The following is a 27,701-nucleotide window of genomic DNA, read 5'->3' as shown; positions in this document are numbered from 1 at the left end:
CAAGCCGAGTATTGTCCTATCGAAGAGGGGTTAGCGACGACGAGCGATAACAGATTACTCACGAAACACTCTCAAAAATATGTGACGCGGGCAAAGCCGAATACGGCTAAGGTGCGTTCACACGGTAAGGTTCTCGAGCGGCACAACAACAGAGAGTTCAAGTCTCGATTGAGCAACTCGAGGTAAGATACGAAACCAAAAGGTAAAGGTCCTCGCGACGAGGCTGCTTGTCTTTTATACCTCGTCGCAGGCCCTTGAGCACATGGAAGTGGAGCAAAAGGATCAAACAGTCAAAAGGCGCATCAGCGCCGGATGCTAGAAAAGGAAAGAAGTTCTCGGTCTCGGCTTCCGGCAGGACCGGCACGTAACAAGTGGAGGCACGCGGAAACGGTGGTGGCGCTGCACGCCCTTCTCCCCAGCCGCCACCGCTCTCAACCACTCTCTCGTTTCGTCTGTTGCCTCGTTGCTATCAACATGTCTACAGCGCATAGGCCGACATGGGACCCAGCGCAGGCCCGCGATGTCAAAGGCGGCTCGCGACAGTTCTCGGTGCGGGACATGGCGTCGCATACCAAGCTCAAATTCCGGTGCGTCTCAACCCACCAGACCTGTGTTCATCCGGGAGCTCACTGTACCTCTTATGTATCGCGTCGCTTCGTAATAATATAGACAGCCTGGACAAACATCGACGTCTGACGTTGTGAAACGCGACCTGCGAGCCGAACTTCTTGCTGCTGAGGCAGAGGCGCGTGACAAGAAGCGCAAGGCGCAGGGGCTACCCCCGCTTGGTATCGAAGGCGCGCAGGCTGGAGCAAAGAGGCCTCTGGAGATAGAGGGAGGTGGTGTGAATGGCGCAGAGGATGAGGAGGCGGCAAAGCGAAGGAAGCTGTTGCAGGAGGCGCTTGAGATGGACAAAGACGATGATGACGACGAAGACGAGGGCACGAAGTCCAAGACCGGTGATGACGAAGAAGATGACAATGATGACGACGACGACGATGACGAAGAGGAGGACGATACCGCCGAGCTTTTACGAGAGTTGGAGAAGATCAAGCGGGAGCGAGCAGCAGAGAAAGCGCGACAGGAAGCGGAGCAAAATGAGAAGACGGCTGCGGAGAGGGAGGCTGAAATAGCGACCGCAAATCCCCTTCTGAACCTCGCTGCCGCTCTTGGCACGCAGCCGACCGGCGTGAATACCACAGTACCCGGGACGTTTGCGGTGAAACGGAGATGGGATGACGGTGGGTCACCACGGGGTGTGCTACGTATGAAACGAGACTGACGGTTGAATTGCGTGATAGATCTTATCTTCAAGAATCAGGCGGTCGAGCAGAAGGATAAAAGCGGGCACTTTGTCAACGACCTCCTCCGGACAGAATTTCACAAGTACGTGCGCTACCTGGGCTTGTTTTCTGAATGCTCCCTAATCCCCGTCATCAGGAAGTTCATGGCGAAGTTTATTAAGGTGAGTTGGCATCTCCGGCCGTTTCCTCGCACGTCCTGACCTTACTCTCAGTAACGTTGTGTATTATTGCTACCGTATGCGCATATACACCCGGTGTTCTAGGCTATTACTGCGTTCCTCGGACGAGCCGGTCCGATATGATGATTAGTCCCGCGAACGTGTTCGCCGTGTCCGCAGCGATTAATACGCCCTCGGACGCCGCCAAAATCTGCCGCTTGTCGACGACTCGATTTACTGACGGAGTTACAAAAGAAAATGCATAGCGGACGTAAACGTTCGGCCACGCCTGCCCATGCCTGCTCACCCAAAGCTTGCACGAGTAAGTCTCATTGGCGCTGCTGGCGGTAAACTGTTGAGCTCATACATAGGAGTCCCACACAAGGGAGCGTTTGCTACCCGGAACCCTCTGAAACGCGGCTTGACTGTCCAGGGGCGAGCATGTCTTGTTCACGCGGAGCAGGTGGTGACTGTATTGACTGTGATATGGGAAACAGATAACTGAATCCACAGTCCCGTCTCGCGCGTCGTCATCGTTAAATCTCTCGTGATACAGTCACCTCGAATTGCCAGTCGCCAGTGACCTTCGCTTTCCGAAACCAGAAAGGATTCATGCGTCCATCAGAGGGGGGCCCTGGACGGCACCTTGCTAGATTTTTGCACGATGCAATGAACAAATTCCTTCGGTCTGTGTCACGGATGGCAACGAATCTCCAAGTGCGCATTTCGCTTCCGCGTTGACCCCCCTAGCGGCGTACAAAGCTACTGTAGGTCATGGGAAAGTTACGCCTCGTGTTCCGCTTCTCCCCCGAAAGCTAGTGAAACTCGATTCCAACAAGAAATGAAGTCGACGGAACTGCTCAGCGTTCTGCGTCCTTTTCTTTCACCCAGGATTGCCGGAACGATAAACCGAACTCAGAACGCCGAAGAAGATTCTATCACTTGCTATCTGACTCTTCTCTGTGTTTACTCTGGAGTTCGCATTCCCACCTTCGCTCCAGCTAGGCTCCTTGGGCGGTACGCAACTGAATTCAGAGGCGCTGGGGGGCGGATCTGGATCGTTGACGTCACGTCGCAGATCTCTTCAATTGGCTACACGTTGCTGTGATTTTGACACCCTCGACTGCGCCAACAAAGCCATTCACAATGAATCCGGCGGATCCGAGCAAGTTTACATGCGGAGGGTGCGTTAGTCGAGATGGGGCGCATTGGTTTCTGCCGTGCGCGAGCGCTATGATACGGTACTGAAGAAGGCTATGGTACTGGGGCAAGTCTGCACATCTCTGATAGTCAAGATGACGACATGTGACCACTCACTTTGGGCATCGAACCTGCTCCTCCCGCGGCTGTACGACTCCCATACCGGGACATTGATACGGCACACAGCTGAAGAGCGTTGGAGCATGTCGTGTTTCGTGGAGGTTCTTCCCGTGGCACGTACGCGGAGACAGTTTTGCAACCACCGTCCCCCTGGTAATCGTCGTACACGCTGCAGCTCAAACGTACCGCGGCTGGCCACCTTTTACTTGCCAGTGGTATCGAGCACAACCTGCGACCGCGGATGCATTCTCGCCTTGGAACTCGTTACAGAACACGCCGAAGCGCCCGGTGTGGCGTCATGCGACTCTCGTTAGGGGCCGCGCCGGAAGCAACCTTCATGTTGTGGAATAGCCGCCGTCGACTCGGTCACTGGGCCGGAATCGGACGTCTCATAAGCTTACTTGGACGAACGTTCTGGATGGGTGGATGGGCCCGTCTTTCACCCTGTCGCGTAACACGCGTCATGTCCGGGTCATCTGGGTGCGCTGGGTCGCATTCGCTTTGGCGGGTTCCTATATAAGTTGCCTGCACGTTCCACATTGCCTTCGTCTCATTTTCATCGGACTTGCTCCTACTCTGGGAGTGCCACCAGACGACCTTTCATATCGACTCAGTGACGCTTTTCACGACCCGAGATGTTTGTCGACGTATCCAACCCTGTGAACGTGAACCCGTCGTCGTCCCCCATTCATCTGACGAGGGGCGCGGATGGTACGTCTCCTTGTCTGTCCAGGAGCGCAATACCGTGTTGATAGATGGAACTTCGTCAGATTGGCTGTGGGCGGTGTTTACCCTCATGGCTTTGTCTACGCTTGCCATGATATTTTGGTCGCACAGAGTGAGCGCATACGAACCGTCTCACGTTATCCAAGAAGCTGACCATTCCTCCAGCGCCCTCTGGGACAACGGGTTTTCCATCACATCCCCGTCATCGTCCTCACGACTATGACCGTCGCGTATTTCGCAATGGCTTCCAACCTCGGCCGCACGGGTGTCCTCGTCGAGTTTTCGCATGCCAGTCGCTCTGGCGTTCGCGATATCTTTTGGGTTCGATGGGTCATGTGGTTCATTTGCGCACCTCTGCTCATTCTCATGTTACTCCTCACTACCGGAGTCGCGCTGAGCGATGTCTTCCTCACCATCTTCATGAGCTGGGTGTGGATTGTCTGCTACCTTGTCGGCGCCCTCGTCGTCACTCGGTATAAGTGGGGATTCTGGGCGATTGGAACGGCGGCACTGTTATACGTGATGTACGTCTTCATTATCCCTTTTTGGGGTAGCTGGCTCACGGTCAGACAGTTGGTTGAAGCTTGGGCACTCGCGCCGCAGCATCTTCCCCGCTGGTCCTGCCACTCGCACCGGCTACACCGCTGGTGCCGGATATCTCTCGTTCTTCTGGCTCATCTACCCCATCGCGTGGGCGTGCTGTGAGGGGTCGAACCTGATCGGTATCGCGGGCGAGATGATTTGGTACGGCATCCTCGACCTGATCACCGGCCCCATCTTCCTCTTCTTCGTCCTTCACCGCCTCCGCAACATGGACTATAACGCGCTCGGTCTCTACAGCGCGAAGCACACGGGATATCAAGGTCTCAACGGTGCGGGTCCCGGCATGGTGGGTAACACTGGCGCAGGCGTGAACGCTGGCGGTACTACCATGGGCGGCGCTCCCGCGGGCGCGCAAACCATGGGCGGCGGTCCTGCGGGAGCGCAAACCATGGGCCATGGTGTCAATACCGGCGGCGCCGGGGGCATGCGCCACGAGAAGAATGCGACCGCCAACACCGTGGTCTAAGGAGAATGGTTGCCTGAAAAATGCTCCTTACGGTATATTCATATTGTACAAATAATCTTACGCGATCGCTTTTCTTCGGTCGGGTCTTAGAACTCTCGGACGATGTTGCGCTAGTATTTCGCGTCTTATACTCAAACACGATGTAGATGAAGCCTCGGATGTAATGCGACTAAGAACCTTTGCACACAATTCCTTTACCGGGCACGACTGGAAGATCGTGCTTGTTCTTGAGGGTGATCGGGTCCATGCTAAATCGCCGGACCGAGTTGTCGGACGTCACATGACTCAATACCTGTGTGCCCGCCGCACAGCTTGAGGCGCCATCCGGCGGACCGAGGAGAGCAGCCTTACAGACAATGGAGTTCCTGTCGCAAACATACGTCGCCTTGCGTGGACCCGCCGGCGCTCCCCAAACAGCTCATGATACCATCGCTCGTCTAGTTGACCGCCTGTCACCCTCCACTTTGCTGGCGGACCGTCGCGCCGCAGTGCTGTCGCTCAAGGGCCTCTCGCGGGATCACAAGCAGGAGATCGGCGAACATGCCTTGGATGGGCTACTGGAAGTTCTGGAAAATGACGCCGAGATTGACGCGGACATTGCCAAGGCCGTGCTCGAGACGTTGCATACGTTATGCGATACCGAGGATCCAAAGCCCGGCGCGAAGGAACTCGGATTCAAGCACAGCGACCAGGTGCTCGTCAGTGATAGGCCTACGCACAAGCTCTTTGCTCTTCTCGGAGATACCACGTTCTATGTCCGCTTCGCCACGCTGCAGCTGCTCGCTACCCTCTTGCAGAACCGTCGGCAGGTGGTACAAGCCTACTTTCTCAAGGCCCCCGCTGGACCGTCGAGCGTGATAGCTGCGCTTGAAGACAAGCGAGAGATAATACGGAATGGTGGGTGTTGAGACTTCTTCTCGAACGCGAGGTTACATTATGTCTAGAGGCCATGATCATGGTTCAAGCCCTAATCTCCCAAAGCCCGGATATCCAGAAGGTCCTTGCGTTTGAAGGAGCATTTGAGAAGCTGTTCAATACCATAAGACAAGAAGGCGGCGTTGAAGGCGGCGTGGTAGTGCAGGACGCGCTTGCGTGCGTCGATGGTTTGTTGAGGTTTAACTCGTCAAATCAGGTAAGATCGTCTTTTCGCTGCCCAGCGCAGAAGCGACATGACTGATCATCAGTCAACTCCTTCCATAGAGCTATTTCCGTGAAACGCCTCTGCCCCCTTTGCTCTGTGCTCTGCTGTTATTCCCGCCGAACCTTTCGCCTCAGGAACCCTCCCCACAAGAATTTGCACTCCAATTCTGGGAGCCCCAAAAGACCAAGAACGCAGGCTTGATTATTGGTATCATTGGTATGCTTGTCGGCTCCAAAGGCGGAAGTGTATGTTCGTCATTCGGGCTGTCACCTTCACGAAAAGCTGATGTCTGTAACAGCTTCAAGAAACCGCTGTTTTCACCCGTTGCTTGATTGAGATCGCGCTGGCATCCAATGCGCCGACGCCGCTGAAGACGCAGGCATTACGACTGTTACCTGCTAACTTGGCCATACCGCTCTCCGGTCTCGTGCTCACGCCGTATATGCCCGTGCCTGATACCAACGGCGAAGAATGGGATAGGCTGGAACCCGCCTCCGCGCTGGATGTACTGGTTGAACTAGTCCTTCATGGCGAATACAACAACATCATCGGCCGGCCTCGCGGCAGAGACAACCTCGAGCTCCGATCCGCAGCGCTCAGCATGTTCGAGGTACGCTCCTTTAATGCTGAAACTGTCTGATTTTGCTGACAAGGATATTTGCAGAACTTCGTTCGAAGAGACGACATGAACGAGACTATTCTACAAGCTATGCTCCCTTTCGAAGGAGAGAACACTCCTCCGCCTATCACGCCTCTGCTGCACGCGCTCATCGCTCCGCCCACTTCGCCGTTGGATTCCGAAGCGGTGGCGTCTACGCACTTTGCATCACTTCTTTTCGCGCACCTCTTGCGGGGATCACCACAGGCGAAGACGCTCGCCCGCGGCATCTTCCCGCAACCTATTTCGGCGGATCCTAATGCCGTAGGTGGCCAGTTCTTCGTGCCCGCCGACGGATCCGCTCCACCGCCCGCCCCGGAACCGGAGCCGGAAGAGGAAGAGCCGCAGAGCCTGCTGCAGATACTCAGTGAGCATTTGTCGTTGTCGTTCCTATCCCGTGCAAGGGCGGACACCTCCGATCGGGAGAAGAGAGAGTGGGACAGGCTCATAGTAGGATACTCGTGTTTGTTGTCGGAGTGGCTGTGGGAGGATCCCAAATCCGTGCGCGATTTCTTGCAAGCGGGAGCGTTGGGCATGGTGTGTCTGTCTCTCTCTGCGTCAGCCATGGGTAGCACTGAAAGATGGCATTGCAGTTAGTTGAGCCTGTGAACCAATCTACCGAAGTGGACGTGGTTGTCCCTGCTCTGTGCGCTTTCCTGCTGGGCGTCTGTTACGAGTTCAATCGCGAGCCAGGCGAAGTCACCAGGCATGTTCATGTTAAACCCGGGCGCATATAATCTGCTAACTGTAACGTGCAGAGCCACGATACACCCCATCCTCAGTCGTTTGGGCATCGAGACACTCGTTGGACGTATGACCCGTTTCCGCGAAGATGAGCGCTTCAAGGCGATTAGCCCAGAGTCGATCGTTCTCCCGTACCCAACGCCGGCGGAACTCAATCCTGGCCTTCGTGCGGAAGGTGACGAGGCTGAGGTCTGGTTCGACTGGGCTTTTGTCGACTTCTGGAAATCCAACTACTGTGAGTCATGATCACTGGTATTGGCGTTGCTGTTCGTTGACGAAATCTATATCTCAAGATCTCATTCAGAGAGGCATCGGCTCGGATCCCAATTCATCGCCGTCGTCGTCGTCGTCAGGTACCCGAAATTTTGGTCCGGATCACGATTGGGTAGCTAAGTGCATTTCCAGGCCAAAGCGCAGAGACCGCGATGTTGGTTTCGTCGCTGCGTGAGGTGATCTCAAACCAAGCGAAGGAAATCGAATCCCTTCGCACCAAGCTGCAACAAGTCACCACGAGCAAAGATGCCGAGGCAAGTCTGACCGCTTCGCCATCGTAAAACGCATAGTTGATCCTGCTTCTTCGTTTTCAGCTTGAGGCGCTCCGGGTGCAGATGACCTCTTTGACCAGCGAGCTCCAGGCGTCATCCGAGAAGCAGAAGGAGGCGGAGAAAGAACAAGAGGATCTGCTGGTGCTGTTGGACGAACTGAGCAACAAGCGCAAGAACGACAAGGCGAAGATGCGGGCCGCTAATCTTGAGGTGTCCGAGGATGAGGCGGAAGATGACGACGAGGACGAGGGGTGATCGTTATGCTCATGTATGCGTAGGGCTACGCTGCGAACATGATCACACAAGCCGTCGTTGAATCTCTCTGCTGAGAGGGCTCAAAGGACGATGTTGTCGGTTGCCAAGTGAATGCGAAACGCCTCCGCGTTGTATTGATACATGCAACTTCAAACATTTGCAAAACAGAGGCATCTCTTCTTAGCATGACAGCTCTCTAGTGATAGCCCGCGGCCTCGGAGATCGACAACATTGCCAACAATATTGAATGCCCGCTCCTTCCGTCTATTCAAGAGCGTCGATATTCTCAATGATACTGAGTTGAAGCTGCGTTGCGGATCCCTAGCCCGGCCGCGCGGTACGCATTTGCGATCGCGCTCATGACAGCCTGAAAAATGGAAGTAATAGTCAATGGAATAGCGAGTTGCATACAGCCTGGGACTGGGCAACAGCCTTCGGGGAAATCATCAGTACCAGCTACGGCGAATCGATACATCTGAATACTTACGAGACGGAGCTGTGCCTGCGCCTGACGGAATATGAGCACACCCTCTCTATTCAACACCCGGTGTACTGACTGACCTCTTGTTGTTGCCTGATAACGAGCTCCTCCTTCTGCAACTCTACATCGCACGGTGGTAAGAAAACTGTATTGCATCCGCGCAGCGTTCACCACGCACCGGTTCGTTCCTCGGGTGTTTCTGCTACGCGCATGAGCTCCGTCAGAGCGTTTTGCATATTGTTCGGTAGGGAAAGTTTCCACTGTATAGTATTGCCCTTTCGGAACCTGAGTAGGAAATATTGTGGATCATAGAAGCAGATCGAGCTAGTAAGATCAACGGTCCATCCTGAACCGAGTGCAGCTTGTTCCGACAGTGCCTGAAGACGTATCAGAGATGAACGATGTACTCCACGGGTGTGATAATCATGCCTTGTAGAGGGGATGATTCGGATCGTCTGCCTTGCCACTGAGTTCAGCGGAGAAACCTGTTTCGAGGCTGTACAAGTGCGTCCCTCCTGAGCCAAATATGATACCCCGCAAACCCTGATCGAAATCGGAAAACTGCTTTCGAAGGTCGAATATCTTGTGCGGGTAGTTGTCTGGAAAGGTCCCGTCCCAGCCACCAGCCGCGACGTGCTTCAAGAAATGGCCTTCTCCATCCCCACAGAAACTGACGAACTGAGCTTTCGGCTTGCCATTATTACCTTTCAGATGGTCTATAATATTTGGGTCCACATCATTGCTCCAGCTGACTGATTGTCAACTCAGTCAGTCATATGTGACAGAGGAGGGCAGGAGGACGGACTGTCGCCAGTAGCGAAGTTGCGGGCGACCCAGCTTCGGCCGTTCAGATGCAAACTAGGTTCCTCAGGGCAAGTCAGTATGATGTCAGCCACTGTATGAGAACACTCACCTGACGAATTCCAGAGACATCGGTGCAAGCTTTCCAGATTGTATCATCTCAATCAGACTAGCTGGCACATTCTGAAGCAAGGGGTTGAGTACGTCCTTGAGGTTCACTCGAAGCTCAACAATTACAGTGTGCGTGAAGCGCCTGCCATAACAAACGAGCCACGAGTCTGGGTTAGGCCCAAAGACGACAAGAGGGATGGGTTGCCCCATGAGAAAGGAGGCAGGGCGAGGGGCTGTCGAGGTTGGCGTTACTGAGGAAACATATAAGAAACAAGACCTGTCAGGATAGACAGATGCATCTGTAGGGAGCAAGTGCAACGACTCCGGACAAACAAGCTTGGCGCGCCCACGAATCGGCCGATCAATCGCGGCCTGAATGAAAACGCCGGCGCACAGCACCGCACGGCGAATTTCACCACTGTCACCAGATTTGATATCAAGCTGTGCTTAGGGACATGCTAATGCGCATCATCGCCCGCGTTGTACGAGAATCGTTGACTCATCATCCCGGGGAGGGCAACATTGAACTCATCGCCGACAGGGCAGCAGTTAAATACGATCCGACTCTGGAACGAGATATTTCTCGCGCAAGTCCAGTCGACAGTGGGTTCACAGGAAGAGCGACCCCGGAATCTGCACAGCAGGATCCGAAATGAAAGAGCTTACCAGATCATACCATTTTATCCCTGGTGGAATCACGCCCGAGTCGATTCGCAATGCGCATTTATAGCCATGGTCTTCATATTCCGGATCGCTGCAGCTGTACGGCGCAGACATGCGCTGTCAGCCCTCAGCGCTGCCGACCTTGACTGTGATCTTGAGTGGGAATGGAGATATTCCCTGGATAGACCCCAATTATAATCGACGCGAGGGATGATGGGGACATCGAACATACGGAGGCGCTGGTGATCAACGGAACGGCGGATCTTCCCTGTTCGCTCGAGGTGTGCATCAGGATGGTTGTGAGCGTCTTTTGCAGTGTTTGCGAGAGCTCTGCGTCATTTCCGGCCTTCTGGCGGGACGATAAGGACTGTATGGTCGCTGTGATGGTCCTGCATGCCACACTCATGAGAGAGTTGATTGTACAATCCGCCATACTCACCATTGCTCCCAAGGGACTTCCTCCTGAGAAGCTGGTCAATGAAGTGTATGATGGAAGATTGTCCGGAGCATACTAACCTCGGAACTGGCGTAGACGGAGAACCAGGACGACTTGCGTTGCTTCTTCTCAGACATAACAACCAGGATCTGGGGGAGGTTATCGCGTCATAAGTGATTGCAGTAAAAGAAGAGGTTACCTGTCCTCGTTTCGTTGGTTCCCCTTCAACCGCTTTATAGAAGAAATCGACTTTATCTCTGATGATCTGTTCGATATCTGGATCTGATACACCGGGCTAATGAGTTAAGAGAAGTTAGAAAAGAGGTTAGCATAACCGTGCTATTGACGGATGCTAGGACACACCATGGTCACGTCGAGCACCTCAAAAGCCTGCGGTTTAACGCAACCGAATAGCCGATGGAAGAGAATAGAATGCAGAACTGCGGTGAGTACATCCTTCCCATTGGGACGGTCCAGAGTCTATGGGAACCTCCCCCTGAATATCTGACCGGTGCTAGTCCAGCTCGGTTTGCTCACCAAATCGATGGAGATATTCGGATAAGGTGGATTCATTACGGATCAGATGACAGGTGTGCAGTGGCCGCAAAGTCCTCGGTGAAGTCGGGGCAACTTGCCTGAAGGCATGCACATCCGGATGCTCGTGGTCGACGTCGTCAAAGTCGGATTCGCGACCACCGACATTGACTTGACACGTGAGCCGTGCCTTCCTCGGCGAGTCGAAGCTACGGAGTCTACGACTCCATCCAGTGGCATCTGACGCCCGACCGCGGATGACAATCATGCAGCGCTTGAAAGCGCTGACTTCGCGTTTCACCGAGAACACTACCGGAAAAACTCCACTCTTTTCTGTTGGCACTACCTACTGGAAAGCGGATTTCACGTCACTGGAAGCCGTTGCACGAGAGTGGGAATACGAGCAAGGCGCACACGGCTGGGGAAACCAAGAACTACAGAGATACACGGGCCCTGGAGAAAACACCGTAGTGACCCCTGATCATGAACTGCTCATTATCGCCCGAGCGCGCGCATCGCGTTTACCCGAGCCTCCTCCCGGGACTTACACCAGTGCACGTTTGACCAGCCGGCAGACGTTCTCCCGGTCGCGCGGGTACGTACACGCGGTGCTTTCTGTTCCATGCGCATGGGGCGTTTGGCCTGCATTTTGGGCCATGCCCTTCAATGTCAACTGGCCGGACGACGGTGAGGTTGACATCATGGAAACATGGAATGGAAAGGGGACCAATGGATCGTGTCTTCATTGGGGACACTACAATGGCGCAGATTCCAAAAAGCATCGCGTCAGGGATACACCCATTGCGGACATGGACCGGCCGCACGATTATGGGTTCAGTTGGGACGAGGAAGGAAGATGTGTGTGGTGAGCATTTGTATGGAGACGGTGGCGAGCACATATCCAAGGTCAGCACTCCTACTAATGAGTCAACGCAGGTTCGTGGATGGTAAGCCTGCTATGCGAGCGCAAGCGCCCAAATCCATCCGGCAATTCAGTGATTTCCAGGTATTACACTCGTTTACAACCGCGGTCTTGACTAGTCTCATCCTTTGATCAATATAGGTAAAACTCAACGTTGCCTTTGGGGGCAATGTTACAGGCCAACGAACACCGCCAGATGGGGAGTATCACATGACAGTTCATACTGTAGAGATGCAAGACGCACCTCCCGGGGGTTGGGAGGGGATAGGAAAGATATGGAAAAGTGTGCCGGAAGGCCGCACTATGTGACACGATAAACATGATGTTCCACGCGTGCTCTTACATTCGAGATTAAATCGTGTTACAGGTGCATCGGTGCATCGAAGGAATGCTATATTTTCTGGTAGTGTCTTCTCAACTGCTCATGATGTCGATTGTCATCGCCCTACGTAGGAACATGTCACCAACGGATGGTGGCGGGCGAATGCGCAAATGCTCCTCCGGGACGAGGTCTGCTAAACGGTGTGGGCTTCATCCACAGCCCATTTGGTAGCTGTGAGATGTAAGAAGGCAAATCTTGCCTTGTAAGTCGCCAGGCCATTCGTTGCTCCTGATCGTATTCCATAAATTCTCGTGCCTCCAGACGGTCCGAATCTCAGAATAGGGAGCTCACTTCGAAGCTGTGTGATGCGTATTGTTTGTCGCAAGTCATGGATTGAAAGTAAGCATGGCTCGAAGCTTGCGTCTCCTGTACATATGCATATGCGTTGTATTCGCGGATATCGCCATCGTCTGGTATAAGAAAAGCTCGTGTCGCATACCTTCATGTGGAAGGATAACGTACTACGATCCGAATCATCGACTGGACGACCGAGTACCGCGGTCTGATCACCCGCGGGGATAGACTCGTCCGATGCGTACGGCTTCGCTACCGTGCCAGGGGGTAGGCCAAGATGGCGAAGCTCGACAGCCCGCAATGCCTCCGACTCGAAGATGGCCGCAGACAGGTTCTTGATGTTGGCCTCCGCGTATATCTGATAGCGCATTTCCTTCGCGGCTACTGCGTGAAGACGTGTGTGTTAAATTTCAAGTAACCAACCTCGAAGGATATGTTGTTGCTGAACAGCCCGTACGAGTACGGTACGCTAGTCAATAGCTGTGGATTGTTCGAAGAAGGCATGGCTGGAGTGAAGGAAGGTTCCAGTTCCAGGTAGTCCCGTTCTATAGCTACCTGCAGAGTAGCGCCTGTTGCGTCAACCGTCTTTCCGAGCACCGCGGTTTTCGGAGAGCAACAAACCCGTTCAGCGCATCGAATTGATTGCATCGAACTGATCAAAGCCTATCCAGGCGGCTCTTGCCGCACAAGACCTGGCAATTTGCCGGTGTGGATGGGAGACACGGTCATGGGAGCGCTACTGCCTCTGCCGAAAAATCCGATCGGAGTCATTCAGGAGGTTTGCTTTTCGACCATGTAGTACTTATAGCTCTACCCAGAGCCTTTCTGTCAACGAACTCCGTCGCCTGCCGTATCTGCCACATCTTCTTGAACAAGGGCTTTGCGATGAGCCAACGTACAGGATGGAATATTGCCTCGGCAGTGAACGTTCGCAACCCGATTCTTGACGCTCTCGTCGACATAGACACGACGCCGAAGGTATGCCCTAGCTTTCGTATTGACTGCGATCGTGTCTGATCTGTTGCAGACCGACAAACCCTTTATTAGTCTTGCGCTAGGCGATCCCACCAAGAATCCGCTCCTCCAGCCCCATCCTGACGTCGTCGAAGCCGTTGCCTCTGCACTACGCAGCGGTCAGTTCAATGGATATGGACCGCATGAAGGACTTTCAATAGCTCGAGCCGCCGTTGCGGAGTACCAGAACCGCCAAGCGGCAGGACGGGGGGTGCCGGGCGTCAACGTCAAATACGAAACGAAGGACGTCACCATGGCGAACGGTGCATCCGAGGCGCTCGATATTGTTATCAGCGCACTTTGTCCACCGGGAAGCAACATCCTCTTTCCCCGACCTGGCTTTGCGTATAGTGTGGTGACGGATGCGAGGCATATAGAGGATCGCTACTACAATCTTGTGCCCGAACGGGAATGGGAGGTAGATCTTGAGCAGCTGGAATCGCTCATTGATGGGAAAACGCAGGCTATCGTGGTTACAAAGTGCGTATATTGTGCTTTCTTCCGGGTTGCGATCATCACAACACCTACGTATACCGCAGTCCTTCCAACCCCTGTGGTTCGAATTATACAGTCAAACACCTTCTCGAGATCGTCGAAATTGCCAAGCGACACTTCCTTCCCGTCATAACTGACGAGGTAATTCTGTTTGTTCGTTTTTTGTCCTCGCACAAATTTTGACCGTTCGACGTATGAACAGATCTACGGAGACATCGTGTTCGATGATCAAATTTTCCATCCACTCGCGTCCATCTCAACAGATGTGCCCGTAATCACAATAGGCGGTCTTGCGAAGCGGTGGCTTGTCCCGGGATGGCGTATAGGTTCGAGTTTGCCAGTCCTTCTTCCATTCATATTGCTGAGTGTTTTGACCGATCTGTTTATTCTAGGTTGGGTCGCCATTCACGATCCCAACGACCTTTTGAACGTGAAAAAGTTCGACCTCCGTACTATCCTCAAGGATATCTCGCAATTATCACTCGCCCCGTCCGGTTTCACACAAGCAGCGTTGCCCACGATTCTCAACAAGACGCCACCTGAGTTCTACACCCACGTGCTTAACGTTTTGAAAGAGAATGTCGCGCTGCTGATGGAAAAGCTGGGCGCGATCGAAGGGTTGAAGGTGGTAACCCCTCGCGGATCCTTGTATCTTATGGTACGTCTCGATCTCTCGATCTAATGTGCATAGACGAGACGTTTACCAATGTTCCAATCAGGTGGGCATTGAATCGACGGCCTTCGAAGATATCAAAGACGAGTGGGACTTTGTGCAGAAACTTGTCTGGGAAGAAGCTGTGTTCCCGGTCCCAGGTCGTTGTTTCCGTTACGACGGCTACATGCGGATCGTCACGGCTACCAGGAAGGACCACCTTGAGGAAGCATGCATACGACTGAAGGCTTTCTGTGATAGACATAGGAGGAAGGTGTGAACCGCGTTCCGACAAATTGTACGATGATGCGCGTCACGAATACACATTCCAAGCACTTATCACGACGTGAAGATTTTCGATTGCTAATACTTACAAACTCAAAGACAACCCATCCCGGATCCCAACGGTCCCGAGGTGTCCACCTATCACCCGGGAGGGTTGGGGCATCCTCGACTTTGCAAGTCCTGGTCGTCGCTGTATAGCGTTGCGTATAACCACATAGCTCGTCGTATCATAGTTGAGAGCTTACGGTATGCAGCGTTGGGATAGTTGGACTGAGACTGGGGCTGCTTGTGCAGACATCATCATGCTGCGAATCCCGGAGTAAGGATGCGGCTGATACATCCATGCTCGGCTGTCATGGTCACCTCTCCTACTCACAGTATTAGGCAGAACACCGAAATAAGCTGCATTGAAGGCAACTTTATGATACAGTCTTCAAGCTGTAACGCCGGCGTACGAGCGAATTGAAGGAGGTTGTGCGTTAACGCAAATGGAGCCCTAGCAACTATCCAGACGAGTCTTATATACTTACAGCCCGCAGCTGTGAACTCGGTTACAGGACGCTTCGTGGCATTTTTCGTGGCAGCGGTTTGGGTTTCTGAAGCGTCGAAGCTCGGGATGCGAAGGAGCAGGTTACTTAATTCTATCGCAATTCATCACGGAAGCGTTGAGCTGACATTTATACATACTTCCCAGAAGGCATCGCATTTCCCAGTCACGATGCACGATCCCATGCCTCCGGTTCAGCGTACATATGGATAAGACAAGAAGGTTGGGGGGGGGGGTGCAAGCTTTATAATCCACCGGAGATCAATGCGTCTACGGTACAAATGTTCGTTTCATGACCTCCCCTCAAACATTCCAGTAAATAAGTACCAAATAACTCGTAGATAACGATGCTGTAGGTAATGGTCGGATATAATAATACACGCCGCGCTGATACAGCACCGTCTCGCAAGGCGGAATATGAGGCCTCCGAGTATTAATACTAGTGCCCTCCCTGCGCCGTGTCATTTGCACAGACAAGACCAGCGGCTGGCTCTTCCATGTCATCTGGGCTCCGAATGTCATAGATCTGGTACCGGAATGTTCCCCCCACGTCGCCTACGCACTGGCCATGACCATTGGTGCTGGTGGATCCAGACCCTTCCCCTTCCTCTTCGCACCTGTTCCCAAGGCGCCTGGAGTCGCACCCGCACTACCACCGCCAGTCTTCTTTCTCTTCGTCGCCTCCGCGCCCATCACCGGGGACATGCCGCTCGCTTCTTCCCCCACAAACGTGACAGTAGGACTCATAGCAACGTCCCCAGCGGGGCCTCCGTCTGCCTCCTTTGGACCAGGTTCGCTTCCCTTGTCCTTGGGTTCTTTGTCCTTGCCCTTGCTCTTCTTCTTCGCCCCGCCTGACGTCCCGGTGGGTTTCGTGATCTGACCAATAGGACCAATTTTCGTTTGCGCCGAATCTATTGGATCGTCCTGCAGTACAACGAGCGGTGGTATTGGAGGTGGCATCGGAGGTTGCAACAGCGGACTTGAAACGCCGTATATGCCGGGTGGAGGGGGAGGCAGTAAGGATGTGCCCATTGTAGGCGGCAAGGGCACCGGGACGTTGGGCTTGATTGCTTGAACGCGACGTTGATAGTACGATCTGAGTAAGCCGATCTGATCGTCGATTCGGGTGGAATCCAGTGGTATGAAGGGAGGCGGGGGAGGAAAAGGCAGCGGAGGCTCCGCGGGCTTCGCGGCGCTGGAGAAACGCATACTTCAGTGGGCAAGTTTGCATGCAACTCTGTATGACGTACGCAGCGGCCGCCGCTTGTTCTGCTCGGTTCTTTGCTTTGAGCAGCTTCTTCGGTACGCTGAGACTGGACAAGCCAAACTCATCCGCGATACCGAGCTCGCGAAGACCCAGGAAGTCCTCGCCCAATGCGTCTGTGAAGTTGCCCCTGTATTAAACGAATGAGTACGTCGCTAAACGGGCAAAAGACGGAAAGATGCGCACATGACAAAAGCACCGTCTTCGTTCTCGTCCTCTTCCTTCCCGAATAAGGCATCGTCGTCAACGAACGTTTCACCCGCGGTCTGATTGGTCACATCGATCAATATGATGTCTCGCCCTCTATGATCGAGATCAACTCACCGCTTCCGCATACGCGCTTTCGAGTCGTTTCTCGAGCTCGCTCATCCTGGTACCATGGCGAACGATATCGTCCGTAATATAACGTTCCAAGTCTTGAACGCGATTAGTGCCGGACTCGAAGAGCGTGTGTAGTATGATTTCCTGTAACCCGGTTTAGCATAATATCATCCAATGTGGCAACGGATGCGAACCTCAGCGGACATCCGATGTGAGTACTTGTCCGAGAGATATCGGATCGTTCGTCCGACGTTGAAGAGGTATTCCGAGGCTACGCTCGAGATTACAGAAAGAGCGACCTTGGAGGTACCTAGCAAAGTCATGTAAGCGGATGGGTACATACAACGACGCAAACGCGCATAGGTGACTTCGGTACAAGTAATTTACCTTGGAACCCAACGTGCTCCAAAACCTTGCCACTCATCCAATTCAGGCATTGCTCAGCGGCTTGCTCGTTGATTTCCACGTCGCTAGCGGGCTTCGGATGCCGATCTTGAGAAGTCGCCGCTGCATTCTCCCCTTTGGCCTGGCCCATGTGCGACAGTACACCGATAGATCCCGAATCCTGCCCGTTTGGACGCTGCTCTGAACCTGATACCACGTACGTAGGCCGCCATCTCCTGGTCGCCCTTGGTTCCTCCTCTTCAGCGACGTCTTCCAAAGCAGGTGGCACTCCTGGACCTGGCGCAGTTACTGCCAGTGCCTTGCCGCCAACGTTGGGACCACCGATCCCATCTTCTCCTTCAGCACCATCCTCGTTCGCCTGACTTTCTTTGAACTCCAGAAGCTTCCCATGCGCTTGACGAACTCGGCGCATCGTCCGAATGTTGTCGTCCATGATCGTAAGCAAGCTACCTTTCGCCCCTTCCTTGACCTTTTGCGGGTCTTTGGGAGCAGCTTTCCGCTTTTTTGGCGACTTGGGTAATGTTGCTTTCGATTTGAGTGGTGACCGGGGCGGGTCCCGGATCCGCACGTTTCGGACCTGGTCCGCTGGTGTACTTCCGATATTCGTCAATCGCCCTGAAGTTGAAGGCTCTTCGTCAGCTAGCGTGTGATATGTAGGTGGCAGGCCGTTTGCGATGAACGCGTCGCTGCCGACGGCATTCCACCATATGTCGAGCTCGCGCTGGCTAGCCTCAGCAATCTCCGCGCGTGGACGAGATCGTTTACGCGGTCGCGTTTGCGAATGGCTGCTACTGGGCGCAGAAGGCAAGTAAGTTCCTGCGCAAGGATAGCACACACTCAGTCGCACTCACAGTTTCCGCTTGTATCCGAGCTGGCTAGCGTCATCCACGTCCATCTCATCGTGGTCTTCATCTTTGACGACCACATCGGATTCTTCACCCTCGAACGCCTCGGGTACATATTCTCGAATGCCCATTCTCCATTCTCGCGAGGGGCCGGCGTCAAGGCCGGCGTCAAGGCGGGCGAAGGTGGCCATCCCTGCCGGAGTGCGTATCAGCGCGGGAGAGTCAGCGAAGGACGAGGCCTTGTGTCGGGGTTGGGCGATGGCGGTCTTGACGGGAGACGTAGACCGGGCTGATGTATGTGGGACTAAAGGGCGAGGTGAAAGGGGTCGCTGGGAGAACGACGGTCCGGGAGATATAGAAGGTGCGTGGACATGGCCGTTAGCATTAACACCGTTGACCGGCGGTGGCGCGGGTGAGGAGGACGGCGACTTGCTCTTGCCATTCGCGACAGCTCTGTCGTTTGGAGAGCCTGCAGAGGCAGACTTAGAGGAGGATGCTGTCGCCGACGATTGCAGAGCGAGGGCGAGGTTCGCAGGGATGTCAGGGTCAATGCGGTCCTTGCGGTCAGTTATGTGCCTAAGGAGCTTGTCTGCCTTTTCTTTGAGACGAGAAGCACACTGTCGCAGAGGGTGGTTCTAAATTACGCAGTGTCCACAAGTTAGAATAGGCAACTACGGTAGCCGAGGAGCTAACACGTACCTCTGTAGCATTGTAGGTGAAACAGTTGGACCATATAAGGTCAAGATCATCCTGAAACTCGCGCTTGGACTTGTAAGACTTGTTCTTGACTTTCTTGAGCATGGTGCCAAGGTCCATTGGATTCGCGATCACTACAAGGTTGAACAAAGCCACCGTTCACATCAGCATGCTGGTTCGGGCAGCGGGATGGCCACAGTCACCATCGTAATAGTCTGGCGCTTCAGCCTTAGCCACGGGTTTAAGAAAGGCTTCCGCATCGCGGTTGTCCTGCAGCCCGATGAGCTGGTTATAACGAATGTGTGATAACGGAACGAACCATGGTAACTGTGCGAAGGTCGTGGAGGAACGCCTCCAGGGACTCGTAAAACGCATCGGAAAGCTTGTCATATTGTTGGCGCTATCCATCTCCATGAGATCCGGGCGTCAAAGAGGAGGTTCGAACGGGACGTACACGCGCTTCCTTGACGGTGTTGTACAATAGGCGTAGATCCGGGTTTGCGAGCGCGTTCGGCGCGTTCTGTAGGTGAAGTTCGGTATGGCTCGAGGCCAATGCCCGCAGGAGGTTCTGGACAATCGTCAGAACGAGTCGTTACGGATGGATGGCAAGAGTGTCGCGACGAACATTCATGGCGAGGCACGCTAGGCCATGGAAGTAGGTCAGACGTCAGTGTGGGAGGAGACGAATTGGGTCACTTTGGATAAGTCTGATGAAAGACAAATCCAACGTAGTGGAGTTGTCTTACCTTGTTTTACCCGTTTGTTAGATACCTTTGATATTTTCAGACTCCGACAAAGACAAACAATGCAGTATCGCCATTGTTCGACTCTTACGCTTCCCGACGCGTTTCCAACCTTCTTCGTCCACCTCTGACTCCGGGCCGCTAAGATCAACACGAGTAACCACATGCAAGCCACAACATCCTAGGCTACACCACTACAGATCTTTGAATCATGTCTGGCCTCAAAAACTCACCGTTCGGCAAGCGACTGCGTGCCGCCCAGAACCAATCCGACGAAGAAGAACCGCGGAGAACACGACCGCGAGTCAATCCTATCTTTGCCGTCAAAGCGGGCTCTTCATCCACGCCATCTCTTGATTCTAGACCGACGTCTAGCGGGGGAGAGAGCGATGAACACGTACCGCTGGAGAGGGGGAGAAGGAGGAGAGAACAGACGCCCAGCCGCAGCCCCAGTCGGACGCGGCGGGATTACGGCGACAGATTCGTCCCCTCACGCGACGCCGGGGACATGCGCACTTCGTATCACCTCATGGAAGATATGCCCACCACGCCGTCCAAGAGCCGGATCATTCCCAGCGAATCTGACGCGTTACGAGGTGCGTTCCCTCCGTTTTCCTTGCTGACGAATCATTGCTCATCAATTAGCTAGAACAAGCGAACGCCCTTTTTACATCCGTATTGCATACCGAAGTCACCCCTCCCTCACCCCACAGGCCTTCATCACCCGCTCGTCCCCCCGTCACCGCTACTCCTGGAACACCCTCAACACCCTCGCGTCGACGCATCTTCCATTACAACTCGCCCTCCCACCCGACTACACCTACACGCCGATTAGATGATCCCACCGATGCCGTCTATTCGATATCGCCCGTACGCGCAGAGTCACGGCTCATACTCGAATCGCCTCGACGCCAGCTCCGGAGCGTATGCAAGACGCCGTATCGCGTCTTGGATGCACCAGAGCTCGCAGACGACTTTTACCTCAATCTTGTCGACTGGTCGAGCACGAACGTACTGGCAGTGGGGCTGGGTAGCTGCGTCTACCTCTGGACTGCGCACACTGCTGCAGTTAGCAAACTTTGCGACCTTCAGTCGAAGAATGACAGCATCTCTTCCGTTTCATGGGTTCAAAAAGGCACTATGTTGGCGATCGGCACCATGTCTGGGCGTCTTCATATTTACGATGGAGCCACGCTTCAGCTCCAGAGGTCCTATTCTTCAGCTCACGGGCAACGAATCGGTGCTCTAGGCTGGAACTCTCACGTATTGAGCTCAGGTTCGCGCGATAGGATGATACACCATCGCGACACCCGAGAAGCGACTCTCAAACCGTTCAAGAAGTCCCAGGGCCATCGGCAAGAAGTCTGCGGGATTCGATGGAGTGGCGATGGCGGCGTCATGAACGCTACACTTGCTAGCGGTGGAAACGATAACAAGGTGTGCATTTGGGACTTGAGAGGGTCGAACAGGCGGAGAAACACGAGTGTAGGGACGAACAGTGGGAGCGGCACCGAAGACGGTGTCGGAGATGCCCCTTTGTGGAAGTTCCACGAACATACCGCTGCTGTCAAAGCACTAGCGTGGGATCCCCACGTATCCGGTATACTGGCCACAGGAGGAGGAACACAAGACAAGCACATCCGGTTCTGGAACGTCTTCAACGGCGCTATGCTCAACGAGCTTGACACTGGCTCGCAAGTCTGCAATCTGGTTTGGTCCCGCACCTCCCACGAACTCGTCTCCACCCACGGTTTTTCCTCTACCACAGCGCAGAACCAGATATGCATATGGAAATACCCGAGTCTCAACATGGTAGCAAGCTTGACGGGGCACACCCATCGCGTCCTTTACCTGGCCATGAGCCCCGATGGAGAGACGATCGTTACCGGCGCCGGCGACGAAACCTTACGATTTTGGAACGCTTTTCCTAGTCCGAGGGAAGGGAAGGAGAGGCAAGGGAAGGAATCTATGTTGGACTTTGGCAAGCTCATCCGATGATCCAACTTTCCGCACTTCACCAGGCATACGAGTCCCCTGTCTGTCCTCCATCCGCTTGCTCTTATGACTTTGTCCTCGGGATACACCTCGCATGGTACCGAGGATCCTTTACGACATCCGATATGCACACCAATACCCATCAAATCAGCCTCACAGTCCATGGTTGGTCCACGCGCTGCTTCCAGCGGTACTATATACTATTCTCTCATATTTCACCTCACTCACGCACTCGACAATGTACCCTCATCTACGCCACCACAGTTCATCATGGTCTTTATCACATTAACCATAAATATAAGTAGTTATGCTTGTCCTTACACCGTCTCTTCCAGCCACCTTAACTATGCTTCGTCTCTTTTGGATCTTGCTGTTGTTACAGGATTTGGGGCTGGCCAGTATCGTATCGCGGAATCACAATGGACAAGTATAGACTCACCTATGCAGCAAGTGTAATTATAGGTTGAAACATAAGCGCACAGATCAAATCGTTCGGACTCCGATGACCTACTCATAGGTAGCGGCGTGCGCACTTCTTCCAATAGAGTGCCATGTCTCATTTTTCTTTGTCCTAGGCTCTCTCTATATCGAGCTTCAGCTGTTGTGCAGCTTCTCGCACTCTGCTCTCAGCCGGACATACGTGGAATCTGTAGCATCCCGGCACCTTCGGCTGAGATGTAATGCGGATGTGCAGTCCTGAACGCCACTCCGGTGGCCATGGAGGATCCGTAGTGAGCAGTCGGTTCCCGACGGATTCTTGACAAGGTGAATATCTTTACGAAAGATCATCAGCCTCACGGATTCCTACCACATGTCGTGCGCTACCATTGGCAGCAGTTCGTTGCTATGAATAGGGAATACAATACAATCGTCAAGCACACTGGAACTGCCATGCGCATGGACCGCGGTTCCCATAAACTGACTCAATCCGACATGCATCCTTGCGCCGTTGGTTACGGGACTTCGAGGATGATCAGCTTCTTGCGAGGCGGTGCTATTGAATCAGGTTAGATCTGTGGTAAGATGTATACCCATTTAACCCAGACGTGTTCCCAGCGCAGTAGGGAATCCTATGAGGGCTGTTTCTTGTGATGTTCTGTGTTGCCTGTCCCGGAACGAAGGCTAAACTTAGTGTATCGTTGACTCACGGTTCGCTTCGTCCATCATCTCGAGATGTCGACTAACCACCGGCCGAGTTCAGGTCATGCGTCAAACCGGCAACCAAGGATCTCACGCGTGATCGGAAGGTTCGTCATTCGCGCGGAAAGCCGGGAACTTCTCTATGTAGAATGATTCTACTTCGGTGTCACGGCCACTGGAATGAACCCACGATCTATACAAAGATCTTGTTATAACGCCCGAACGAGCCGCGGCATTAGCCCGGAGCTCGTACCTGTCCACCACCTGGTCACCACTGCACTTCGCTGGTTCACGCTTGCGCCTTTGCAGAATGTCGTCTGCGAACATGCCCGACTTGGGATTGACATTGGGAGCTCTGTATGTTGGGGTGATGTTCTCCGTATAGTGAGTCATATCGAGTCCACGCCAGGCCAACCGTTTTTCACACGGGAGATACCTGCCAGTTTGTTCGGCATTGCTACTCTACAAACGTACAGCTACTTCACGAATTTTCCAGATGATGCACTCTCACTTAGATATTTGGTAAGCAGTTTCAGTTTCGTTTGTACTCCTTAGAAAGAACACTCGTGCAGGTGTCGACGTTGTGGGTTCTCGATGGCGCACACTGTGCAATCATCGCGCACACCGCCTACTTCTGTCAGTCATTTAGCATGCATGCATTTTCCGTACCGGGGCTGATGGGTTCCGTCAAGATACAATCGAGAACTACTTCAAACCCCAAGTCCTGACGACCGGGGTGTGGTCTCTGGAAATCAACACTGCTTTTTCCACGGTGGTAGGGTGCGCTTGCCAAGCATTCTTTACCGTCAGAGTCTGGGTCCTCGGCCGCTCTTATATCGTCACTGCGATATGTTCGCTTCTGTGCCTGGCAAGGTTGGCCTTGGGCATCGTGACCACGTATGGTGCACTTCATGACGGCAGCCGCAATATCGCGCTTTACGAGAAAAATTTCGGTTGGAGTATCCGTGCTGGGTAGCTATCAATGATCCCCTGCCTATCGTAATTACTTGTCTATTGATCGAACTCAGCTTGATTACCTCAGCTGTAGCAGACTTCTGCATAGCAGCAGCCCTTGTATTCTACCTATCCCCAAAGCGACACGGACTCAAGAGCACTCGGCAAATAATTGAAAGGATACTAAGTAAGTACCTCCAAATATGAAACGTAGTTATGACTTATCTATGTTTAGCATTCACTATCGGTCGGCGAATATGTGCAAACACGTTTGATTGTCGCTAATGTCGGAGAAATAGAAACTTGCTTGATCACATCGTCTGCCACGATCACCGATGTCATATGCGTACGTTATTCTTGTGTCCCGGACCGAACTCGCAATGACAGTCGTTCTTCATCAGTTCGCCACAATGCCGGACAACTGTGAGTTTTCTGCATAAGCGTTCAATGTTGCGAGACTGATTTTGATCTTTATTGTTAGTTGTGTACCTTGGAGTATACTTCGTTGCTTCTAAATGTGATTTGCTTATTTGTACCTCTCACGCATCAAGAGGCTAATTTACGAAACGTGCAGTATACTTCAATGCTCTCCTCACCTCGCTCAATGTTCGGCGGACACTGAGAGCTAACTATATCGCGACCACAAGTATGGAGCTCACCGCCTCATCGGCTGGCGTTCACTCAACACTTGTCCGTTCACCAAACCCGAGGCGCCAATCAGATCAAATTGTCAGTATGTTGTTTGATTTTCCTGCGCGGGTTCTTGACGCTGTACAGGTTTTGAAGCCTTCAGCACCTCGCATACCTGATTTCGTCGTTGACGACGATTTCGATGAACGGTCTTTCGTGCGGCCCAAGCATGACGTGCATTCTGTGCCAGTGGAGGAGCGAACTGAGGATGGGGGCCATTAGGTAGAACTTACCTATCGCGCAGTAATATGTCAGATTCGATGAACTGACCTGACAGCCTTACTATTTTTTTCGGTGTAGAATTGTTATCCACCAGCCGTACCTCATGCAGAATGGCTCCTGTCAACCAGCCAGTGCATTCTGAGCTCTTTTATTGATTGTCATCGTCATGAAACTCCCTTACTACATAGAGGGTTTTATGACCATCGTTCTCTGGCGGCACTGCATTCGATATCTTCGACCACCCCGCTGTATACTGACTTCCATCCGACAAGACATTGCGATACAAAGATTCGTGTACTCTATTGTTTATGCATGGAGCTTCTTCTTTCATTCTGTTTTGGGACTGTGGTCGAAATGACTGGTCATGCGGTCAGTTGGCACCATATTGCCACGGCGGGCGTCTTCTCCCCAAGCTCTACGCATGGGAAACCAAGTCTTTGATAAAAGATGTTATTGATAATCCTCCACGGTCCGTAGGTCATTGCGTTGAACCCGTCACGCCCCCTGGCACAACATGAGCACGACCTATACGCACATCAAAGGAGAGATCGTCGTTTCCGCCCAGGTGAAGCATGCATTTCGGCGAGAAACGCCAAGGGCTGAGCTATACTCTCAGCTCCATTGTAAACCGGGGCAGGGAAACGAGGTCGCTGCATGGATCGAAAGGCTCAAGGAAGATGCCGCCGTGAACGAGCCTGGCACGATCGAGTATTCTTTCGCGCGAGACTCCCCGGACGGAGACGTGTTCGCTGTCTGGGAGCGGTTCGCGGACGTCGATGCTATGAAAGCGTAAGCGCATCCGCCAAGGAAACAGTAGTGTCACTCACCCGTTTCGTCGTCAGGCATGCTACGGCACGATTGATGCAGGAGTTTATCAGGTGCGACTTACTAGCCAAGGTACCGCGATTGCGTGAACATGCACAGAGCCGATGCTGAGCAGTCGAATAGCCACCAAGTCATACGTTCTACTGCGGTAGGATCTCTGGAGAAAATGCGTGAAACTTCAGTGGGAGCATGCTGTGGGAACACTGTAGGAGAAGCCCATGACTACACTGGTAAAATCGGGGTTGTATGATATCGCAGTACCAGCACATCAGCGGGTCTACGAACACAGATGCTCATCCATGTAGGACAATATCTGGAACAGTGCAATGCATGCCTAGCTCAAAGGCAATTCCATCTTGCAAGTTGTCGTACCCCACGAAAGACCGATGGACGCGCGTGATGCGCGCCGTTCGAGTCCGACGGAGGGTATTTGCTTTTTCACGTCCGTTTCCCCTTTCGTCCCACTGGCAGCGGCTCGAAGGCGACGATTAGGCAAAGGCAAAGGACACTAAGATATATTACGCGCACGCAACGCGATCGTACGCTAGAGCACGATACTTGATATTACGATGTAAAGTGTGTATGATGACTGCACGTTTGAGTGTATGTACGAATACAAAGGATCTACAGCGTGAACGTGAAGCGTACGAGGATATATGATACATGTTCAATGCATAATGGGGGCAAGATGTAGCCTTCCCGTGATCAGGGATGCAGTGGCGGCGTGCAAGGATCGTGGCGGTCGTGATATATGGATGCGCTGGTGGTGATGGTGGAACTCCTTGAGAGCTGCGTAAATTGCGTGTAGAGGGTATACCTGATAGGGTTTTGGGTCGAAGCGAAAGAAGAACGCAGGAGCGGAAAGAGGGAAAGCATAGAATATGCAACAGGCGCGACGAAGAGAGGCTAGCACCGGCGCGACGAGGAGAGGCTAGCACCGGCGCGAGCCCATCCGCGGGGTGACGCATTCGAGACGCGCACGCTCGAGGATTTCGAGTCCATCCTCGAGCCCGAAGCCATCGCGGTCTACGTCAACGTCGTCGTCGCCGTCGAGCCGAACCATGCGCGCGTCCGCCTCCTCGCCCACGTCGAGCGTGAACACCAGCACGTTGTCCTTCGAAGGGACGAGCTCATCGAGCCTGCCCGGCGTCGGCGGTGGCGTCAACGTGGATGCGCAGGCCTCTTCGTCCACGTCGAGGTCGAGGAAGGACGTAGGCATGTCGCTCGGCGGACGCGGCAACAAGGCGCAAGGAGGGGCTCGACGTCCGCGCAGTGTCTGCTGTTCGTCACTCTCCGAATACGAGCATGTCGATGACCGCGGCGCATCCGCGTCGGGCGCAGGAGAGATCTCCCGGGACGCACGGTCCTCCTCCTCGAGGGCAAGCGTGGCCAGCGGGGAGCGTGGCATCTCCCGGCGCGGGCTGAGAGGCTCCGGAGTCGCTGGAGCACGGTGCGCGCGCGCTTTCCCCCAGGCCTGAAACCGAGCGCTGAACTCGCTCGGTGGAGTGACGGGCGTGGAGTCGGCGTCGGGGTCCGTGGGCGAACGGTGAGGCCTGGTTCGGACATCCGACGGACTGTGTGCCACTTGCCACCGTACGTTGTGTGGAGGCAAAGGCAAGTGCGGGTCTGGGAGCCCGTGCGTGTATGCATGCTCGGGCGGGGGCGGCACGGCCGAGCGCTCGCGATCGAGGTGCGCGCCGATGTACGGGTAGTCGACGCGAACCGTGTCTTCGGGTGTCGCGGGTTCTTTCTTGGGCCTCTCCTTCGCCTTGGACTTGCTCCGCCGGAAGCGGTTGAGAGATGCCGTGCGGAAGACGGAGACGAGGGACGTTGACGAAGGCGAGGAGGGCACGGCGAGCGGTGGCGCCGAGGTTGGCGTGGGCGGCAGTGGCTTCTTGACGACAAAGGAGCGGGTATGCAAGGGAGATTGCGATTGAGAGTAGTGCGAGGAGGCGGATGTGGTGAGCGACGTCAGGCTGGCGCAGCTCGCGCTGGGGCTGGGTCCGAACCCGTACGATGTGCGTACTGCGACGAGATGCATTCGTTAGATGCGTGCCCATGCTC

At 53.8% G+C, this 27,701-nt stretch overlaps 13 protein-coding genes across 13 annotated transcripts; 8 read left to right on the top strand and 5 right to left on the bottom strand.

Moving 5' to 3' along the window:
* Positions 1-415: 415 nt before the first annotated feature.
* PUNSTDRAFT_105395 (Cwf15/Cwc15 cell cycle control protein) lies at positions 416-1,567 on the top strand. Its single transcript, XM_007385834.1, has 5 exons — positions 416-587; positions 670-1,241; positions 1,302-1,386; positions 1,441-1,465; positions 1,517-1,567. Exons 1-5 carry the CDS (start codon positions 475-477, stop codon positions 1,517-1,519), a joined length of 798 nt encoding a protein of 265 aa, XP_007385896.1. The 5' UTR covers positions 416-474; the 3' UTR covers positions 1,520-1,567.
* A 1,850-nt stretch (positions 1,568-3,417) lies between these two features.
* PUNSTDRAFT_136275 (family A G protein-coupled receptor-like protein) lies at positions 3,418-4,577 on the top strand (the record flags this gene model as incomplete). The annotated part of the gene is made up of 4 exons (XM_007385833.1): positions 3,418-3,493; positions 3,553-3,620; positions 3,674-4,032; positions 4,082-4,577. 4 exons carry the CDS (start codon positions 3,418-3,420, stop codon positions 4,575-4,577), a joined length of 999 nt encoding a protein of 332 aa, XP_007385895.1.
* A 356-nt stretch (positions 4,578-4,933) lies between these two features.
* PUNSTDRAFT_114991 (uncharacterized protein) lies at positions 4,934-7,920 on the top strand (the record flags this gene model as incomplete). The annotated part of the gene is made up of 10 exons (XM_007385832.1): positions 4,934-5,474; positions 5,522-5,709; positions 5,778-5,963; positions 6,017-6,328; positions 6,383-6,913; positions 6,970-7,082; positions 7,135-7,355; positions 7,414-7,459; positions 7,515-7,647; positions 7,708-7,920. The coding sequence occupies 10 exons, from the start codon at positions 4,934-4,936 to the stop codon at positions 7,918-7,920; spliced, it is 2,484 nt and encodes an 827-aa protein (XP_007385894.1).
* Positions 7,921-8,179: 259 nt separating this feature from the next.
* PUNSTDRAFT_53872 (uncharacterized protein) lies at positions 8,180-9,560 on the bottom strand. The gene is made up of 8 exons (XM_007385831.1): positions 9,440-9,560; positions 9,315-9,385; positions 9,207-9,259; positions 8,831-9,153; positions 8,580-8,778; positions 8,482-8,522; positions 8,408-8,428; positions 8,180-8,352 (listed from the first exon to the last, which is right to left on the bottom strand). The coding sequence occupies exons 1-8, from the start codon at positions 9,521-9,523 to the stop codon at positions 8,308-8,310; spliced, it is 837 nt and encodes a 278-aa protein (XP_007385893.1). The 5' UTR covers positions 9,524-9,560; the 3' UTR covers positions 8,180-8,307.
* Positions 9,561-10,096: 536 nt separating this feature from the next.
* PUNSTDRAFT_114989 (DUF1649-domain-containing protein) lies at positions 10,097-10,985 on the bottom strand (the record flags this gene model as incomplete). Its single annotated transcript, XM_007385830.1, has 7 exons — positions 10,097-10,153; positions 10,209-10,365; positions 10,416-10,435; positions 10,493-10,540; positions 10,594-10,707; positions 10,776-10,892; positions 10,950-10,985. The coding sequence occupies 7 exons, from the start codon at positions 10,983-10,985 to the stop codon at positions 10,097-10,099; spliced, it is 549 nt and encodes a 182-aa protein (XP_007385892.1).
* Positions 10,986-11,211: 226 nt separating this feature from the next.
* Positions 11,212-12,177, top strand: PUNSTDRAFT_105391 (concanavalin A-like lectin/glucanase; the record flags this gene model as incomplete). Its single annotated transcript, XM_007385829.1, has 3 exons — positions 11,212-11,811; positions 11,883-11,952; positions 12,010-12,177. Coding segments are annotated over 3 exons (838 nt in total), but the record flags the coding sequence as incomplete, so codon positions are not given.
* A 1,145-nt stretch (positions 12,178-13,322) lies between these two features.
* On the top strand, positions 13,323-15,051 carry PUNSTDRAFT_53871 (tyrosine aminotransferase-like protein). The gene is made up of 6 exons (XM_007385828.1): positions 13,323-13,522; positions 13,572-14,038; positions 14,098-14,194; positions 14,256-14,379; positions 14,446-14,711; positions 14,773-15,051. The coding sequence occupies exons 1-6, from the start codon at positions 13,430-13,432 to the stop codon at positions 14,983-14,985; spliced, it is 1,260 nt and encodes a 419-aa protein (XP_007385890.1). The 5' UTR covers positions 13,323-13,429; the 3' UTR covers positions 14,986-15,051.
* Positions 15,052-15,851: 800 nt separating this feature from the next.
* On the bottom strand, positions 15,852-19,705 carry PUNSTDRAFT_89966 (uncharacterized protein). Its single transcript, XM_007385827.1, has 12 exons — positions 19,694-19,705; positions 19,523-19,636; positions 19,388-19,468; positions 19,272-19,338; positions 19,072-19,202; positions 18,379-19,007; positions 17,510-18,318; positions 17,317-17,432; positions 17,126-17,266; positions 16,988-17,067; positions 16,788-16,931; positions 15,852-16,732 (listed from the first exon to the last, which is right to left on the bottom strand). The coding sequence occupies exons 1-12, from the start codon at positions 19,697-19,699 to the stop codon at positions 16,093-16,095; spliced, it is 2,958 nt and encodes a 985-aa protein (XP_007385889.1). The 5' UTR covers positions 19,700-19,705; the 3' UTR covers positions 15,852-16,092.
* Positions 19,706-19,995: 290 nt separating this feature from the next.
* On the top strand, positions 19,996-22,061 carry PUNSTDRAFT_105386 (WD40 repeat-like protein). The gene is made up of 2 exons (XM_007385826.1): positions 19,996-20,407; positions 20,461-22,061. Exons 1-2 carry the CDS (start codon positions 20,023-20,025, stop codon positions 21,807-21,809), a joined length of 1,734 nt encoding a protein of 577 aa, XP_007385888.1. The 5' UTR covers positions 19,996-20,022; the 3' UTR covers positions 21,810-22,061.
* Positions 22,062-23,521: 1,460 nt separating this feature from the next.
* On the bottom strand, positions 23,522-24,066 carry PUNSTDRAFT_53868 (uncharacterized protein; the record flags this gene model as incomplete). The annotated part of the gene is made up of 3 exons (XM_007385825.1): positions 23,975-24,066; positions 23,639-23,918; positions 23,522-23,582 (listed from the first exon to the last, which is right to left on the bottom strand). A coding segment is annotated over exon 2 (208 nt), but the record flags the coding sequence as incomplete, so codon positions are not given.
* A 132-nt stretch (positions 24,067-24,198) lies between these two features.
* PUNSTDRAFT_121633 (uncharacterized protein) lies at positions 24,199-24,897 on the top strand. Its single transcript, XM_007385824.1, has 5 exons — positions 24,199-24,246; positions 24,302-24,323; positions 24,382-24,417; positions 24,475-24,629; positions 24,678-24,897. The coding sequence occupies exons 2-5, from the start codon at positions 24,311-24,313 to the stop codon at positions 24,810-24,812; spliced, it is 339 nt and encodes a 112-aa protein (XP_007385886.1). The 5' UTR covers positions 24,199-24,246; positions 24,302-24,310; the 3' UTR covers positions 24,813-24,897.
* Positions 24,898-25,326: 429 nt separating this feature from the next.
* On the top strand, positions 25,327-25,811 carry PUNSTDRAFT_136268 (uncharacterized protein; the record flags this gene model as incomplete). The annotated part of the gene is made up of 4 exons (XM_007385823.1): positions 25,327-25,377; positions 25,429-25,601; positions 25,655-25,709; positions 25,761-25,811. The coding sequence occupies 4 exons, from the start codon at positions 25,327-25,329 to the stop codon at positions 25,809-25,811; spliced, it is 330 nt and encodes a 109-aa protein (XP_007385885.1).
* A 598-nt stretch (positions 25,812-26,409) lies between these two features.
* On the bottom strand, positions 26,410-27,678 carry PUNSTDRAFT_145017 (uncharacterized protein; the record flags this gene model as incomplete). The annotated part of the gene is made up of 1 exon (XM_007385822.1): positions 26,410-27,678. One exon carries the CDS (start codon positions 27,676-27,678, stop codon positions 26,569-26,571), a length of 1,110 nt encoding a protein of 369 aa, XP_007385884.1. The 3' UTR covers positions 26,410-26,568.
* Between the last annotated feature and the right edge of the window lie 23 nt (positions 27,679-27,701).

The sequence above is a fragment of the Punctularia strigosozonata genome, assembly GCF_000264995.1.
Source record: "Punctularia strigosozonata HHB-11173 SS5 unplaced genomic scaffold PUNSTscaffold_10, whole genome shotgun sequence".
NCBI lineage: Eukaryota > Fungi > Basidiomycota > Agaricomycetes > Corticiales > Punctulariaceae > Punctularia > Punctularia strigosozonata.
This window is presented reverse-complemented; position numbering and strand designations above follow the sequence as displayed.